The following is a 20,751-nucleotide window of genomic DNA, read 5'->3' as shown; positions in this document are numbered from 1 at the left end:
TAGCAGATATCCCTGCTTGGCATATGTTGGCTATTAAATCTATGCCAATAGATAATCAATGGTCGTAAATAATGATATTTCGCCAACAAATTAAAAAAAATAAAAAAAATTTTTGGCCGACAAACATAATACCTTTGCATTGTTAAGTTTTTTTTTTAACTTCAAAGTATAATTCAAGGTGACTTCAACACATGACAGTTCCAAACACACGAAGCTGCAGTCTCAAATTAGTTTAAAAAAACATAAACACATACATAACAATTAGGGATTCAATCAAAAATAATCCATTTTCGTCAGATGTACCGCAAACAAAAACATTATTCATGTTTTTTTATTACATATTATTTCATCATTTTTTATTCGTTTTTTGCTGACGCTACCACCGTTTTCCTGTTATAATGAATGCATCTAGATTGAAGCTAAACATGAGATATGAATGCACCAAGTATTATAGAAAACTAAAATATTATAATTCAAATGAATAAATAAATATATTATAGTACACAACTTAGACGTAGCATCGGCAAAATTCGTAAAACCGATCACATCCGAATTGAGTACGCTATCCCAAATTATCAATACTTATTTCTTATGTGAATATAATCTTTACCCAAACGTAATAACTTGCAATATCATACGAACTAATATATCCCCTCAGGTTGAACTAACGCGAGAATCTATAGCGACGAATAGCGTCGAATCGCGCGATAGGGAGCTATTTCTACTGGTTGTATAAATCGGCAGTAATCGGTTTTATTGAATTTTTTGATGCTACATCTAAGTTGTGTCGTACTGTACATTAATATTTGTAATTGTAAAATAAGTTTATCTTATTAAATCATCTTTAACTCAACTGAGTTGACTCAACTAAATTCAACTTACTCACTCGTCCATTACGTAACTTACTAAGATGGATTTATTATATAATACGATAATTGACTATTAATCAAATCACCGATCACAGATCTTGTTACACTGGCTCACTCACCTCTGAAATCGAACATATAATACTACGTACTGCTTGATGGTAGAACATTTAATCAAATAATGACTTTTTTATATATTATTATTTGTTTTTATTAATATGTGTTTATAATTCATCCCGTGCTCAGCGGTAAAGAAAAACAACGTGAGGAATACATGTGTCTAATTTCATAGAAATTCTGCCACATGTGTATTCCAACCGCATTGGAACAGCGTCGTGGAATTTTCAAATATTCTCCTCAAATTGAGAGAAGGAGTAAGCCCAGCAGTTTACAGGCTGTTTTTAATGTTACAATAAAGAGGTTTTATTAATAAGTATTTTGTGCTTAAAAGACAATTTTTTTATGTGTTAAAAATGTATCATACCTATCACGCCGGTAACAGGATGTCAGCGGGAAAAAAACAGTTTCCGCGTCGTCGGTTTCGAGTCAAAACACGAACGTTTTACTGTTACATTCAAAAGGTATCTTTTAAGGAATCTAAAATGTAAATGAAGTGTTTTTTTTATCTGTGATAAAATTTAATTGATATCTCAATTGATAATTAATAATTACGATACGCATTAGTCGATTCGCGATGCGGTTGTATAAATTGAATTATTTATAATAAAATAAATGAGCGGTTCTTTATTGGAAAAAATATTTTATAAATATTGGACATCATCACATACATTACTCTGATCCCAATGTAAGAAGCGAACGCACTTGTGTTATGGAAAATCAGAAGTAACGACGGTACCCCAAACACCCAGACCAAAGACGACATAGAAAACAAAAAAAGTGCCTGTACTTACACTGGCTCACTCACCCTTCAAACCGGAACACAACAATACTGAATACTGTTATTTGGCGGTATAATAACTGATGAGTGGGTACCTACCCAGACGGGCTTGCATAAAGCCCTGCCACCAAGTGTTATAAGTGTGTAGTTGATATATACATACACTTTGAAGTTTCCACCGCTCTTGATTTAGACTATTAACATTATTTAGCATTTATGATCTTGTATATTTTGGCTCATATTATCCTTAAGATTAATTTTCTCTAAACTAATTTCGCAGCTTGTTCTAGTATTAAAATATAGGTTCACTTTCTAAGTTTGAATGTAATCGGACGACAAATCCGCCATGACAGTGACCATTTTCCAATTTCCTCTACTGAGAATTACATGGGTTTGAATCTGAGACCGTGCTTATGTTCTTATAAGCTAGAGTCTAGACCAATAAATGAAAAAACATAATATCTATATTATAACCAGTTGAGAATTGTGTATCTGTTCTATTTTCAAAATTTACTATTTTCAATTGAATTAAAAACAGTTTACAAAAAAAGCTACAATTTTAAAAATAACAGTCTTTGTAAGTATATCTGCTGGGTTATGGTTGCTCCCTTCGATAAAAGTTTGGACCCATCACCACGCATGAGATAAATCACAAGACAAGTTAAACTTTTGTAAAGTAGTTGGGTTTGAACCCGCAATCATCGGTTAAGATGCACGCGTTCTAACCACTGGGCCATCTCAGTGTATATATGTTATGTTGTAAAGATGTACACTGGTTAATAATATTAACATTATTGAAAGAATTAGTACGAGAGAACACAGTAACTTGCGTTTTCCCCTTGGCCCAGCGGGTTTTTGTAGGGTCTGACTACCTACTAAATCATACAGCGAAACGAGCGAGGTGACCAAACGTTTGCATATTCGCGGGATATTTATTGAAACAGTCGAGATGGCCCAGTGGTTATCACATTTATTTGGTGGTAGGGCTTTGTGCAAGCCCGTCTGGGTAGGTACCACCCACTCATCAATTATTCTACCGCCAAATAACAGTACTCAGTATTGTTGTGTTTCGGTTTGAAGGGCGTTGAGCCAGTGTAATTACAGGCACAAGGGACGTAACATCTTAGTTCCCAAGGTTGGTGGCACATTGACGATGTAAGGTAATATATCTTACAGCGTCATTGTCTATGGGTGATGGTGACTACTTTCCTTCAGGTGGCCCATATGCTCGTCCGCCAACCTAAACAATAAAAAAAAAATCTTAACCGATGATATCGGGTTCAACCCAGGCAAGTATATATATGTATACCACTATATATGTGTATTTAATTTTTGTTTATAATTCATCTCGTGCTCAGCGGTGAAGGAAAATATCGTGAGGAAACCTGCATGTGTCTAATTTCATCGAAATTCTGACACATGTTCATTCAACCAACCGGCTTTGGAACATTGTGGTGGAATATGTTCCATGCCCTCTCCTTAATGGAAGAGGAGGCCTTTTCCTAGTAGTGGGAAAATTTATAGGCTGTTACTTTACTTTTACTTTTAATTCAGATTAATATACGTTTTTATTACGATAAAGCAATATACCAAATCCGTCCGAAAATGTGGTCACCCTACCGTTCTATCCCAAGATTAACATACAATAGCGACAACGTCCTTGGCTTTATCTATGCATCTTCCTATCTCGAGACTGCTTATCTTCACGCATGCCCACTTGTGGGGTAGCCAGCAATGAAAACACGGACAATTTAAAAAGGCGTTCTAATTTCAAATTAACCGGTAAGACACGTTCATTTTAATTAACGATATATGTAATTAAAATGGCGGATTTGTTTTTTTTTTATTTATGATAAAATATTCAAGTTATTTTTTTTTATTTTAAATACATAATTGGTGAGTAACAACTTAAAATGCTGTTAAGTTTAAAATAAATACTTTACATAATTTTTAATATAAAATCATTACACAGTATAAAACAAAGTCGCTTACCGCTCTCTGTCGGTATGTATCTTTAAAATTACGCGACGGATTTTGATGCGGTTTTTTTTAATAGATAGAGTGATTCGAGAGGAAGGTTTTTTATATGTCACATGGACAATATAGCAAATAAACCCTGATAATTGCAGAAGTTTCTAATATGATGTCTTAGCATTGGAGTGGGTCACTTGTATGGAACCATGACCATGACCTCTACGATAATACATTTTTCTTGTCTTTAGGATACATTTCATATGTTTTCTCGCTATTTCGAAATATTGCACAATTAATAATAAAATCGTACGTTAAAACACTGACGTAAATATTTCTCGCTCAGCACTAAGGTCATTACAAGAGAGGTGTCTCAGAAAGGTCAAGGAGCTGTGTTTCCTGTCCCTTGATACATTTTTATATAACCCGTATAAAGGGTTCCGTACATAACAATATAGTAGCACCAGGCTATAACCTGGTAGTACGTTTTCAAGTGGAGACAAGCACCATGATGATGATTAATTATTGTTTGTAATACATTACGTGCTCAGTATCGAAACAGTACTACTAGTTACATAATAAACACGCATTGGATCTACGATATCAGCTTTAAACCTTCTCAAAAGGAGAGTTTTAAATATAGTATAGATATATATTAACTGATCCCATTGCCAATCTTCGTCGCGAAAAGAATGACTTTGGAAAATTTCCAATCAGAGCTATATGTTCAGAGAATATGATACTAGCGAATCGCCCCGACTTCACACGCTTTTCATTAATAAAGAAAATGATATGATATAAAATGTCATATATAAATTTAGCACTTAGAAATAGTTCAGCATTATACCAGTGAACAAAACGCATATATTACTTTCCTTTTTTTAATACTAACGACCCACAATGGCTTCGCACGATGCAATGCTAAAACTAAATATACTACAGAATTTGTTTATTTACGACAACACATTAGAAACTTGTCAGTGGCTTTTTATTATATTGTCTATGTATTATATATTATATACAAAAACCTTCCTCTTGAATTACTCTACCAATTAAAAAAAAACATCAAAATCCGTTGCATATTTTTAAAGATTTAAGCTTACATAGGGACAGACAGCGGTAAGCGACTTTGTTATATACTATGTAATGATTACAAATGTGTTGTACTATCATCGCTATCAATGTGTGCAACTTCAGCTATAGTTGTGTGAGTGGAAAATATAATTTAAAATTGGAACTCTTAAAATATAAATCACAATAGATAAAAACAAAAAAAAAAGGTTTAGACGTAATGAGATCGTATCTGTACTAATAACTTCATTGAACTAATTAATTCGCTATAAATAATTGAATATCAATTAAATCTCAATATAAGGAAGCTATAAGTGCTTATTTATTCTTAATCAACTGTTCATAATATACAGCGTGTTTTTAAAGTAGATTATATTTCTGTTCTGAGTTCGAATCCCGGTTCTGGTAAAGTGTTATCTGATTATGAAATGGAAGGGATAGGGGGTGAACATTATACTATTATATATATATATATATATATATATATAAGTGTTAACAGAGAGATAGATTTCTCTCTATACGAGATAAGTTACTTATCTCGTACTTTATGGCGATCATCTAAGAAGATAAATCTTAATCTATATTAATATAATAAATGTGAAAGTATATGTTGCTGAAACGAATTTGATGAAATTTGGTGTGAAGCACTTGGTGGTAGGGCTTTGTGCAAGCCCGTCTGGGTAGGTACCACCCACTCATCAGTTATTCTACCGCTAAATAAAAGTACTCAGTATTGTTGTGTTCCGGTTTGAAGGGTGAGTGAGCCAGTGTAACTACAGGCACAAGGGACATAACAACTTAGTTCCCAAGTTTGATGGCACATTGACGATGTAAGGAACAGTTAATATTTCTTACAGCGTCATTGTCTATGGGTGATGGTGACCACTTACCATCAGGTGGCCCATATGCTCGTCCACCAACCTATACCATAAAAAAAAGAGCATTCTTAAACTTCAAGAAAGGACATAGTCTACTTCTTTCCCTAACACATACTACTAGTATGTATATATGTATATTATATACCATTTACTAATCTCTTACCTGTTGACTTCCAGGCATATATTACATACATATATAATTGTATTTAACCAATATGATTGTACTTTTAAATGTTGAAAAAGTGTAACTATTGAGTTTCTTGTCGGTTCTTCTCGGTAGAATCTACTTTCCGAACCGGTAGCTTCACTTAATTGTTAAATGACGATTCAAAAGTGCTCGTAAAAGCTTATTTGAATAAATTTAATTTTTATTTTGATTGACTAATCATGAAATCTAAGACTATAGCAGATACAAACTAGAAATTTAGTAGATAGGTTCCTTATAAGGTACAGAAATAATTTAAGAACGGATTTTATGAAACTCGACCCCTAAGGGTGTAAACTAATTTTACCCCCTTAGGGGTAGAGTTTGGAAGTTTATTTTATAAATTTAGCACGAATAAAGGTATTTGTAAAGATATAAGCTATCTATCTACTTTTAAAAGTTTAATCTACAAATACAGTTATATGCCTCTCTTATATTTTCAATCAGCAGCTCCGACAAGTTAGTAACAATATTATATAAAATTGAATCTTATGTAAATGACAATAAAGTTTCAATTTACTTAATACGGATATGGGTTATTTATCATAGATCTAAATTAGAATTTTCTGATTTGCTTCGTTTAATTAGTAGCGAGTTATCAGAAGTGTTTTTATATATGTAGTATGATTCGACTCAGATGTAGCATCGGCAAAGTTCGTAAAACCGATCACATCCGAATCGAGTACGCTATCCCAAATTATCAATATTTATATCTAATGTGAATATGATCTTAACACAAACGTAATAACTCGTAATATCATATGAACTAATATATTCGTCAATTTGACACGTCGATTTACATGCACTTGCTTTCTCGGGTTGAACTGACGCGAGAATCTATAGCGACGAATAGCGTTGAAAGGCGCGATAGAGAACTATTTCTATTGCCGAGCTATTTTTATTTGCCGATGCTACATCTAAGTTGTATCGTTCTTTACGTATTTATCATTAGTGATTTAAAATTCGAATGTCTGTTTAAATTTTAAAACGTCAATTAATATGACAGAATGTTCTGTTAGCGCCATTTTTTTTAATTTTTTATTTAACAAATCCATGATCCTTATTTGAAATAAAAACTTATTAAACGAAAACTTAATTTTATAAATTTAATCTGTGCTATGGAAAGTTGTATTAGTTTTAATTAATACTTACTGTTAAAAGTTATGGAAGTTGTTAAAATAATTTCTAACTTATATACATTATCTTTATAGTTCTATGGGTTTTAATTACTCTGTGTATGCCTTGTTGGTATATTTTGTAAAGTTTGAGACTTCGAGGTCCTAGATTCAATATAATAATTTATTGGATATAAATTAAAAAATCTAAATAGCAGATGGAAGTTTTAAAGTTAAGTACATAAATCCGTTAGTCCTTCAATTTACTGAAGTATATAGCTGAAGTTAACAGTTAGTTAGTTTGGAATATGTTCCTAACCTTCTCCTCAAAGGGAGAGGAGGCTTTTAGCCCAGCAGTGGGAAATTACAGGCTGTTGTTATTGTTGTAGTTGAAGTTGGAATCATATGTAAACAGACATATATTCTTATAAAAACATAACCAAGCTCAGAATAAAAATGCGTTAACATTGTACAAATATCGTCGCATCTATGACTTTTTTAATCTTGTTTTATTTTGGGATACATCATCTATTTTTATTATATACTTGCTAGATAAAGTGTTATGTCCCTTGTGCCTGTAGTTACACTGGCACACTATAAAAGCAGAACACAACAATACTGAGTACAACATCTGATGAGTAGGTTTTTTACCGACGTTTATATAAAATGCAATCACAATAAAAGTCGTAATATTTTTCCTTAATCGCGGCATTCCTTTTAAGTATTCCGTATTCTATAATTAATATATTCATACACCTAAGCAATTATATTAAGTATGCACTGCCATTTTTTTATAAATGTCCGCCATTAAGGTATGTTTACAATTGTATAAAAAACGTTTAATACAGCTTAAAGAAATGTTTCTTTGTTTTATAAATATATGTACGTCATGCATCATTTTATGTTTTGATCTGAGATTGCTATAGTACGACACAATTTATATGTAGCATCGGCAAATTCAATGAAACCGCTTTGATTGTTAATAATAATGAGTGCTTAATGCCGCTAAATAAGGGATATTATTAAAATTATATTAGTATATATTTTTGAGACTAACACTGAGATCGAATGACGATTGGTATCATGCATATATTTCCACAGATAAGAAAACTTCTGTCATTTTATAAAATAACTTTTTCTACAATATAATTCTATAACAAAAAGGAACAAAAAAAAACAGCCTAAAAACATAAAATTATTAAAAATAGATAATTGTTTATTATTTATATTTTTTTTAGATAATAAGACAATTTACATTATCTTTAAATATTTTTATATGTAGGGCAGTTAAGTTAGTTCGAACTACTTATTTAAACCCTATAATTGCCGAGGGACATTATTTTAACAATTGGCTCCCAACTTCTTTCAATTAAAGTTAATTGTTTACAATTGAAAACGATTTTCCAATTTGCCCGCCTTCTGTTTTTCATGTCAAATGGGTCACAGATAAAAAAATACACATCTTAATAAACTTTGACAAAATTAACAATAATCTTTCAAACGGCAAACTTTTATTTTTCTTATGACTCTATTTTAGAAAGATTCATATTCATTTAAAAGGTATTTCAACAATAATGTCTTAGCATTGTTAATTAAAACTAACTTAGTTTATGCAAGGTGGATTTGTTGTGGGATAATTGGGATTTATAAGATGTTTCCTTAGTTAGTTTCAGCTTCAGTATTTAACTAATCAGAATTTAAACTATAAAAATGTTTAAGATTAAGATCATAATGTACAAATCTATAAGCAAACACTTGTGTTCTTTCGTAAATAATAATTGTACGATCAATGAGATTATGTAGTTTCAGAGAAAAGAAAATCGAACACTAATAATATATTTTTTAATTGTGCCTAGTTTAAGCTTCAAAATATTCAACCTAATAAATTAAACTAACGAGGCCGTAACGAATATACATTCAATTATAATTATATAAATATAATTAATCAAACAAATCTCCGTTGCATCTTGTAAATGTCATTGATAAATTAATGGTAATGACATTCGTAACAGTTGAATTTTGTTATTTATAAAGCGACTTTATTTTTTAAAAAAGTATATCATTTATTATTAAATTCGATTTTTAAAATCAAAAAGAACATTCCAAGTTTGAAATTTTGAATTGCAATTTTTCATTCGTTCAAGCAAAGGTACAAATTACGTTCAAAAATGGTTATTTAAAAGTATTGCACCATGACTTTAATTCATTATTATATTTCCTAAAATGATCTTACGGAATCCTCGACCCCTTACATTAAGTTACATATCGTGACTCAGACCTCGGGCTCTACAAAAAAGCCCGCCACTTTAACAGAAGCCGGTATTTTTTATCTATATTTTTTTTATTACAATTGTCTTTCATCTGCAAGTCACCGCATTTGACGAGCGAGTATTGGTTGGCAGCGGATCTTTGACAGCCAATCAGAGAAGTGACTTCGAAATTCGAAAGTCATCTTTCCTAACATTTGAAATGATGACTGGCATATATTGTGACACCGTTTGTTATGTATAAGTGGCTATGTACTAATGTATTGTCCCACAGATAATGCTACTATATACGATTCATAGAACAACGATTGAATCAATTGAATACTTATATATTGGGAAATTATATTCGTATTTTTTTTTAGTGTACCGTTAGGCAACGGTAAAAATTTACTCAGCTTAATGTATATTTTATTTCGTTGTCTTTCACTGATAAATGTTAAAAGGATTTTAAAAAAAGTTTCTTCTCGATAACATTAAAAAAAATTGTATGAAGTCTGTAGTAATTATGATAAACATGTTTACAATTTAATCATTATTATGACAACGGTATGTTTTCCATCTGTATAACCATCGCTTATTTTTAATCTGTAATTTTTCCATGCAATCCAATTTATAAAAACGCGCCACACATGGGAACCTAGAACGAGCGGTAAATAACATTACTAGAAATACAGAAAACCCGCTTCCATTTCGTCACACAATTCACATAATACGAATTAAACCCATCCATCATCATTTTATTCTGACATGACGCTTTCCGATCACAAATGAGTTTTTTTGACACTCGACTCGAGTGTGCGGTAGCCTTTACAATTTTTTTTTTTATCTATTGTTTAAAGTGACACCTCTGTTATATTTTATCTGTGCTACAGTTTTTTATCTGTATTCAAAATTGGGTAAGTTATTAAGGCGCCAAATTAATTTGAAACGTCATTTTTTTATTATTCTCGAATAACTTAAAATAATTATTGGGTTTGTATGTTTAAAATTAAGGAATGGTAATTTTTTAAATGTTATTTGAATAAAATTACAGTTGACAGTTGAGGATGATTTTTTTTTAATGTATGTAGTAAGAGTAAAAATTGTACAGTTTAAAAATATTGTGAAACACATAAGACCTCTTTCATAATGAGAACGTAAGTAGGTATACGTCCAAAAATCCAGTGAAAGGTAAACCAATCAATCATATTTTTTTGCTTTACCGATAATAAATTATTCGCTTGACCTCATTTTGTAAAAACCTTGTAAAACAAAAAGTACTATAAACACTTAAAAACTAAACTTAGAAACAATACAACTTCTAATAATCATTTATTAAGGAAATGACTTTGACTATTCTTGGACGACTTTTTTTTTTAATTTACGTCATGCTAAGGCACAGGCTTATAACGAAACTGCCAAAAGTTTGATAGGTACCTCTTGGTAACCAAACCAATATTTGACTTTTTAAGGTTTATTAAGAAGGTTGAGTGAACTAGACTATAAACGACAACATCTTAGCTTAACTCAATATTAACTTTCTTTTAAAATCATAGACATATTACTTTATATTAATTGGTCAATACCCATAGATATTGCCACTGTGATCAACTAAAGCCTCCCATTTGTCTTTACTACGTCACCAATCTTGGTATATGACATTATGTTGTGTGCCTATTACACTGACTCCAATTATATTTTACACTCACAATACTAATTGGCAGTCGTCATAACATCCTTCCTGTCCATAAAAAGTCGATTTACGTCGAATGATACTTTGAAATCTCAGAAATCACGAATCCTGTTGATATAATTGGATTTGTTAGACTGAGACAGCTGTATGCTTGTGTCCTGCTTTAATTACAATTAATGATGAAACAAATGGTGTTATAGAAAAAGAGGTTATATAGTGACGGGAATAGGACTATAGATAAAAATAAAATAAACTTTTTTTTAAATTGAAACCTATAATTTCAAATTTGAAAAAAGAATAATAGAATAAAATCAAAGGATTGGTTTGATTATAATAATGAATAAATACATATTTTAGTTTCAACAAAACATCTAAATACGTATTGGAACAAATAATTATTACCAAATCAAATTAAAACCCAATGCCAAAAACCTACTATCCAAGCCATAAAAATCATCTACAAATTAAAAAAAAAAAACGATCACATCACTAGCGACGGGCCCATCAAAGTGAAGCGTACAATAACTTGGTAATATTAAATTATAATAAAATTAACTTAAGATTACTTTTTCTACCGTTACAATGTTACAGTACTAAGAACTTATAGAGGGAACACTAATTATATGCTTGAATTAACTATAATGTTCTTAATTGATGTTTTTATAACATCGGCTTATCTTTGTTTAGGCTTTGCTTTTATCGATGTTTTTTATCGTAAATGTAATTATTATGTTATTTTTCCTAATACGTTGTGTTTTGTTTAACTTCAAATCTATCGGTGCATATGTAAATTATTATTATTTTTTATTCGCTGTAATTAGCGATACTTAAAGTGGTGTACTAATTGCATTGTTAGTGAAGACAGAGGCGGCTTTTTTTTAATTGTATGTTATATCGATTTGTTATACAATGCATTTAACACTCTGAATATGGTAAAACAAATTACCTCTTCCGCGCTAATAATTTTTTTTTAATATCGTCAAATGTTTTTTAAAAATTTATAGTAAATTCTAACATAATTATTAAGTGAACAAATGTTATGAATAGTTAATACTTATTTTTATGTGAACGTTTTTTTTTGGTATGTCACCTCTACGCATACTAAAGGCCACTCTCCCATCGGTACAGAGCGCGATTATTCATTCTACACGGTGACACATGACGAATCAATCTGTTACGAGCCGATCCGATAGTTAGGTGTATCTGTGGTGTGGCGCGAAAACATTTTTCTTTTTTTTTAACCAGCCAGGAAAAGGTAATTGGAAAGATGGAAAAAGGTCTGATTTAGATATCGAAGGAGGTTTTATATAAAGTATATAATTTTAATTCAATTACTGATAATATTAATTTTAAGTTTGCTATATAGTAAAGTAAAGTAACAGCCTGTAAATTTCCCACTGCTGGGCTAATGGCCTCCTCTCTCATTAAGGAGAGGGCTTGGAACATATTCCACCACGCTGTTCCAATGCGGCTTGGTGGAATGCACATGTGTCAGAATTTCAATGAAACTAGTAGACACATGCAGGTTTCCTCACGATGTTTTCCTTCACCGCCGAGCACGAGATGAATTATAAACACAAATTAAGCACTTATATATAGTGGTGCTTGCCCGGGTTTGAACCCGAAATCATCGGTTAAGATGCACGAGTTCTAACCACTGGGCCATCTCGGCTCCTTGCTATATATATTAATATTATAAATGTATATCTCTGTCTCTTTCACAACCAAACCAATGAACCAAATTTGATGAAGTTTAATGTGACGCAAATTTGGACTTCAAGGAAGGACATTCCCTACTTTTTTTGTCTAACACATGACAACCATCCCCTTAAAATGCAAGCGAAGCCGCGGGTAGTACTAGTAGACAATATAACAATAATAACTAAGTAGGTATTATATAGAAATCAATAAAAATGAACCTCAGAAATTTGTATCTATTTTTAAAAGCCGCTATCCGACAAAGATTAGAAATGAAAAAAAAAAATCCTGTTAATTACATGTCTTTAACGTACTACCGGCTTAATTAACGAAACAAGCAATTCTATATTCTTTCCCCACGTACTTAGAGTCTATATTGATTTGTACACGAAATAAACAGTATATAATTATTGCCTCCGCGACATAATTACACCTGCGTACTTTTTACTTTTTTTATTTTTAAGTCCAATTGATAAGAAAAGAATTATATTTTATGTGTCAGATTCAACTTTTAAAAGAATACTGTTATTATTTTAAATATTTTTTTATAAATATGTGGCATGGATGTGATTTATTCAGCCTAATTTTTTTTCTAATGATAATAATTCATTAGGTCTATTAGTGTTACTGACATCATTATTTTTACATAATTCTCTTAGAATACAGAAGATTTGTAGTCGGAACTAAATTGATAATGTTGGTACTAATTTTAAAATTAATACAATTTAATTAAAATTAATAAAATATGATTTGAATAAATATGTTACATAGTATATTGTTTGTATTTCAATATTATAAGATATTTTATATGATTTAATCGATTTTTTTATTCGATTTTTTGTCTATAATTTTCCCACTGCTGAGCTAAGTTCTCGTCTCCCTTTAATAAGGATTGGAGTTTATTCCACCACGATGTTATGCTGATTGATGAATTCAAATCTGTTAAAATCTCATTGAAATTAGTCATATAACGGTTCACATGACATGACATGATATTATTAACATATAAATCAAATCAAATCTAGTAAAATCTAGTTATCTAACTTTGAACCCGCAATCCTCAGATTAATTTTATCCGTTCTAGCTGATTCTGAGATAAAATTATTACCAAAACACAATATTAAACTTTCGAGTTGACATTCAATAACAATGATTGAATGTCTTAAGGGGTTCGAATCGAACCTGCTACCTACTGTTCCCTACATAACGTTGAGTTATTGTAGCTCATAATACCGCTATATCTTTACAGATGATTTCGCGTCATAGTGGCTTCTGTTCTGCTTGATCGCGCAGGTGTGTCCGATCCCTTATTATTCCGCTACTAATGTATTTAAGTGATAATCGAATAAAAAATAAAAAATAAAAAATAAAATGTTAAAAATATGAACAATAATTACAGATATAGAGAGTCGAGATGGCCCAGTGGTTAGAACGCGTGCATCTTAATCGATACTTCATGTGCTTAATTTGTCTTTATAATTCATCTCGTGCTCAGCGGTGAAGGAAAACATCGTGAGGAAACCTGCATGTGACAAATTTCATAGAAATTCTGCCACATGTGTATTCCACCAACGCGCATTGGAACAGCTTGGTGGAATATGTTCCAAACCTTCTCCTCAAAGGGAGAGGAGGCCTTTAGCCCAGCTGTGGGAATTTACAGGCTGTTGTTGTTGTTGTATTACATCATATTATCGAGAGTAATTAGTGGACATACTTCATTTTACTTTTGTTTATATTTCTAGGACCTACTGATCATCACCTTATCCTATGCAAATTTCTCTACTATGCACATTTATGTCTTGACAGATTAATTACGAATAAGTGTTTAAACACTTCTTGATAATAAAAATAGCTAGTGTATTCTATATAAAATATACATATATAATCTATTATAGTCATTGATTCGAAATCGGTACGCTTAATAATCTAACACATTGTCTGAAAATTTATCGTCCTACGCGAGTTACTAAGCTCTTTTAGAAAAACAAACGTAATAGATAAGTGTATTCCTCGGATAAACAAATAGATATTAGATACACCACTTACCTGTGTCTGCGTTAAACCCAAGCTAGCTGCGAGCTCCGCCCTTTCGGGGAGGGCGAGGTACTGTGTCCTCTGAAACCTCCTGTTCAACTGCTGAAGCTGAAGACTCGAATATATCGTGCGAGGTTTTCTCATCTTCTTTCCTTTACCATTCACTCGAAGACCAGGGTCGTCTGATAGTCCACATTTTTCTGCAAGATATTATATATGTTAATTATGTTGTAATTTATGCTCCTTAAGGGCTTGTCTTTTGTGCGGGACAACAAATGAAATCAAATCAAATCAATTTTAGTTGAGAAAACTTCACAATGAAGCGTTTTAGAATCATCGATAATTAAATAGCATCACCGTTTCGGAAAGCAGCCTCTTGCGAGACGAAACAGCAATAAACTCGCATATTATTATAGTACATAGGGGGTGAGGGCTTACACAAACACATCTCTTCCCTTTTCCATAATCACATATAACATTATTCAATATGACAATAGAGAGAGTACAAGCCCAAAAGTAACAGCTTTACGAGTTGCTGAGGAACTGGAATGTAGGCATTGTCAAGTTCAAAACTACAGGCTATTAAGAATTGATCAGCCTTGAACTCAGAACCTCGAACCCACTTATCCAACTATTGGACCATAATGAATTAAGCCCAACGGATTGGATGTGCTTTGTATCTAGAACCTCTATTCACTAATCTATCCATTGGAATGAACTGAGCTGAACGGATCAGCGTGAATAAATAAAGATAATATCAAAGTTTTCCTGCAACGTCATGAGGAAAGCTGATGGTTCTTTATGTCTTCCTAGACCGTTTCGAGATCAAGGTCTTCCTTGTAGAGATAACAAAAAATCTCGCAACACTAAGACAATGTTGACATTTGAGGATGTGGAATAAATTTGAAATTGGAACGATATCGAAGTGAATAAGATGTGAAGATGTTGGAAGAAGTTGGGGACAAATGGGCCAACTGCTGGGAAATGGCCACCACTATCCAAATACATTGGTGCTTCAAGGAATATTAATAATTCCTGATATCACCAATACATCACCAATCTTGGTATATAATGTCCCTTGTGCCTGTAGTTACTCTAGCTCGTTATTTATCCTTCGAACCAAAGCACAATAATACAAAGTACTGCTTTTTGGCGGTAGAACGTCTGATAGACCTGCACCGATGTAATTTATGTGCAATTCTATGATAAAAGTAGCCTATGTTACTCTTTAATACGTCAGCTATCTGCCAGTGAAAGTCCTGTCAAAATCGGACCAGCCGCTCCAGAGATAAGCCGGAATAAACAAACTACACATTTAGTAATCCCTGCATTTCGTAAAATACAGTACTTTTTTTAAATTAGAAATAAAGAAACAAAGAAGCAACCTTATTTAATTTTATAATCTGGATCGAACTAAAACAAATTTACAATTAAAATTTCATCATAACATGAAATCATATGCACCAAGATACACGTCATACAGCCAAATGGAAAGCATATGGGTGTTGTATCAGATCGACAGATACGAGCTGTAATTATGACTTACACTATCCATTATAAAGTAGCCATTACTTTGCGTTGAGACTCTTGTTCAGAATTTATTGCGCTGTTTTTGGTTTGTTGATTTACGAGAATACGTTAACGGATGGACCGCTTTAGGGTATTTTATTCCAGCCCACATTTGTGCACGAAAACGCTACACTAACGTTCTGTTTAAATATTATATAAGTTATCCTCTACACGTGGATTTTTGTTCGTCAAGTGTAGAAATGATCGCCAACATTTTGGCAGAATGGGTCGTACTTTCGACTGGTTTGAAAAAAGAAAAATAAATGTCAGTAAGTTGTCAAGATTGTTTTGTGTAATTAAATTAATTTTAAATATTGAATTTAATACGTTTTTTTTTTTTTAAACTTTATACATTATTACATTGAGAAGCTTTAAATTTATTGTTGATGAAGTATTTTTTTAATATTATATTTTTAGGCTGAATGACAGACAGTCAATGATCACACATAGACAATGTTATCGTCAGAAATAAAAGCCCTTTCATCTCTAATACGTCATCAACTAGGGTAACTCAAATGATGATAATAAAATACACAGTAAACATTTTGAATTACAACTTCCGAATTATTTCAAAAGAGCTTAACTCCTGATAAATATCACAATATATATTTAAATAACTCACATTCACGAACAATTAAAAAAAAATTTAGTAGCAAGTTTAAATACCTATTCCTTTTCTACCGTATTTATTACACAATAAAACATCCTAGCTCAGTTATGATATATGGCGTGTAGAAAACAAACATTTACAATTCGAAATTCAAACCAACGAATTAGGTAGAGCCGTAAATTGCTACAGTACATTTACATATTACGTAGCTTTGCAGAAATTTATACTAGTTCCCAAAGTTTCCTAGAGCTATCAATTTAACTGTAGTCTGAAATATTCATATTTTTGAGGATAAATGGCCCAGTGGTTAAAACGCGTCTTAATCGATTGCGGATTCAAACCTTGCTTAATTTACGTTTATAATTCATCTCGTGCTTGGCAGTGATGGACAACATCGTGAGGAAATATGCAAGTGTCTAATTTTATAAAAATTCTGCCACATGTGTATTCCGCATTGGAACAGCGTGGTGGAATATGTTCCGAACCTTCTCCTCAAAGAGAGAGGAGGCCCTAGCCCAGCAGTGGGAAGTTTTTCAGGATGTTGTTATTGTTGTTGTCGTTGTTGTTGGCATATGAATATATGTTCAAAATATATTCGCGTGAATTTCAACGCGCCAAAATGTTACGAATATTCTCGATAAATAAAAGACAGGTGTTATGTTTCTTTGCTGTTTTGACGATCGCATTTTTATACGACGAATTTTTTGACAAAACAAATTTATAAATAATACTAGCTGTGCCCGCAACCTTGTACGCGTTTGAATTTAACTCCTACTAAGTTACTGATTATTATATCAGTTAGCTGCCAGTGAAAGTCCCGTCAAAATCGGTCCAGCTGTTCCAGAGATAAACAGGAATAAGAAGACAGACAGACAGACAAAAAAATTGGAAAAAATATTTTGGCATATGTACTTTCATGCCGTGTATGCATGTACTCGTATACTCAATGGAATATGTCCCTATGTATAAATGGTACATATGCATTGAGTAAAAAAAAGGGCTATTTTAATATTACAAACAGACAATCCAAATTTATTATATGTATAGATTCATAAAGGAAATAAGTAACAAGATGCGTTCGATATATTAATGCAATTCCCTTACATTCGTCAATTCGATGAAGTTTTTTCGTTAAAGGTCGTAACAATTCATCGAAATTCAAAACAATCTTAATAAAACATCGTAATGACACTTTTATGACGTTGTTTTTATTTTATTATAATTAATATTTAGTACACGTGATATTATTATCATTAATTTGACGACTGTGTTTATTTTTATCATATATTTATTTAATAATGAAATACTGTGGGGTATCTTTTTTCATCATTCACATTAATAAAACCTTTCCGTACTTAAACCCACGTTTCACCCCCCTAAGGGGTAGAATTCCTTAAATCCCTTCTTAACGTATTCCACCATATGGATATGGGTTGGTTACAGACACATGCAGGTTTCCTCACGATGTTTTCCTTCACCGAGCACGAGATGAGTTATAAAACACAAATTAAGCACATGAATATTCAGTGCTTGTCTGGGTTTGAACCACAATGATCGGTTAAGATGTACGCGTTCTAACCACCGGGCCATCTCGGCTCTCTGTAATATAATCGCTGGTAATGTTTTATAATAATAAAAGTAAAAAACTTCGATAGCGTGATTTAGACATATAACAATAGTTTATTTTAAGTAGTTTTGTCACGCATTTAAAACAAGTATATCCATTCACTACGAACCGTTTCCCATGGCTATTATATATAAATATATCTACATTCAAGTCGGCCTCCGACAGACAGACGGACAAAACAATGCGAGCCCGAGGTCCGGACACACCCCTGAGCGGTAGTGATGGGGTAACACGAGGTTGTCGATACATTTTTAGTGATGTACATGCATTATTTAAATAATCCTCTAAGCACTCGTTAACAATTTTTTAAAAATAATTTTGAAATATTATTTTATTATATATTTCAAAGCGTGTATAATTTTATACCAGCCAATTATTTATGATATTTCGTTAAAGCGTGGATACAATAAAATAATAATATAATAATAACAATGACATATATAAAAAATTACATATGTTTATCTCTTACGGTATTTTTAAAACTTCGTATATTTATATATAATTATTATATACGAGATGAACAAAAAAAAGTGTTATTATATTCGAAGATATATTTCGACTTCCTGATTTATTTATAGTCCGTGTAAATTTAATTATTATTATGATTATTTTATTAATAATTAAACGAACCAGTCCATGTTGTATTCCACGATACCAAAGGTCTTAACTTCTATTAGACCTTTATGTATTTCCTTACATTTTTACCTTAAGATTATTCTTAATGAAATGTCAAATTTGATTGGATGGAGTTTGAGAATGAAGTATGCAATAGTAATCATCACTTAGTGTTACTTTGTCTAATAACTAACTTAACAACTAGCTAAACCTGCAGGTTTACCCGCGCAATCTATTAAGCACAAACTCTGTTTTACCCCCTTAGGGGGACAGTTTCGTGAAAATGTTAGCGGATGTCTACACCCTATAAGGAACCAATCAGTTCAATTTCATGTTTGGAGGTATAAATATATATAGATAAGTCGGAGGTCCTGGATGCAAGATTGGGTCAATCATGAGTATTGGTTTTTCCCGTGACAGTTCACAATACTAGCCTGAAGTGTGGGAGCGGGCAATGGGTATATTCCATAAAATGGAAAGTCCATAATAATCTTCAACACTATACAGTCGAGTTTCCAATTTCCCATCCCATTGTTTTATATGGGTGAAGGATAGAATGTTTGCACAATAAATTGAAACCCTAAACATTAAAAAACTAGTTTTTACTCACGATGTTTCCCGCGTGTTTTAGGAGCGGTCTTTTGTAGATACAAAAAAATCCTATGTCGTTACTTCCTTGACCTTATGAACTTTGTTATTTGCAAATTTACACTTAAAAACCTAATATTCTGCTAATATTATAGTCCCCCAAGCTATGTGTTTGTATATCTGTTACTTATTTATACCAAAACAACTAACCAAATTAAAATAAAACTAATTCTGTACATAAAATAAACATAGATGTTTTTTGTATAAATTAGGTACATTTATGTTTACACCTAGTGCAGTGAGCAAAATAAAAAAATAATAATAAAATTCGTAAGGAGAATTTATTTTACTCCATGGCAACCCCAACGCGTCGCGTCGAAACCGCCCCGCCCCCGGGGCCGCCTACCGAAAAGCGAAGATAAAACGACCCAACTAAAAAACAATAAAAACCCTTAAAAACATTTAGGCATCTACAAAAACACTTTAAAACTACATTGAAAGTGCAGACTTGCGACGTTTCGATTCTTTTTTGTCGTAAAATTTTACGTCTTAAAAATGTATTCATTCTTTTCTGAACGCGTTAGTTATTGTGCCTATACGAAAAATAAAAAAAAAATAAAAATATTTTTTTCTTTTCAGCTAGTATAAAATGTTGGATATGCTCTAAATTGTATTTGGAATTACCCGAACTTTATATGCAATATATTTTTTTTTTTGTGATTCTACGAAAAGGAGATTAACAATACAGCCTAACTTTAATTTGTATGTTCCAAGTTTTATATCTTCGATAAAATTGTGAAATATTACAGTGATTATTGATTGAGGTTATTGTTAATCATTATCATCCTACTACTATTATAAAGGCGAAAGTTTGTATGTATGGATGTGTGGATGTTTGTTACTCTTTCACGTAAAAACTACTGAATGGATTTGAATAAAACTTTACCACAATATAGCTTATACATCAGAATAACACATAGGCTACAATTTTTGAGGTTTATAATGTGAGGTCGTAAAAAACACATTTTTTGCGCTTACATTGCAAACGCTGACTGAATCCTACAAGA

General features: G+C 31.9%; 1 protein-coding gene across 4 annotated transcripts in view; it reads right to left on the bottom strand.

The window, feature by feature from the left end:
• LOC124541162 (homeotic protein distal-less) overlaps positions 1-20,751 on the bottom strand; it is a 108,257-nt gene that overhangs the window by 59,234 nt on the left and 28,272 nt on the right. For all 4 annotated transcript variants that reach the window (XM_047119023.1, XM_047119022.1, XM_047119021.1 and 1 more), the window contains one exon: positions 14,688-14,875. In XM_047119023.1, coding sequence (XP_046974979.1) covers positions 14,688-14,875 — 188 coding nt within the window. The remainder of the gene's footprint in view (positions 1-14,687; positions 14,876-20,751) is intronic.

The sequence above is a fragment of the Vanessa cardui genome, chromosome 27 (assembly GCF_905220365.1).
Source record: "Vanessa cardui chromosome 27, ilVanCard2.1, whole genome shotgun sequence".
Classification (NCBI taxonomy): domain Eukaryota; kingdom Metazoa; phylum Arthropoda; class Insecta; order Lepidoptera; family Nymphalidae; genus Vanessa; species Vanessa cardui.
This window is presented reverse-complemented; position numbering and strand designations above follow the sequence as displayed.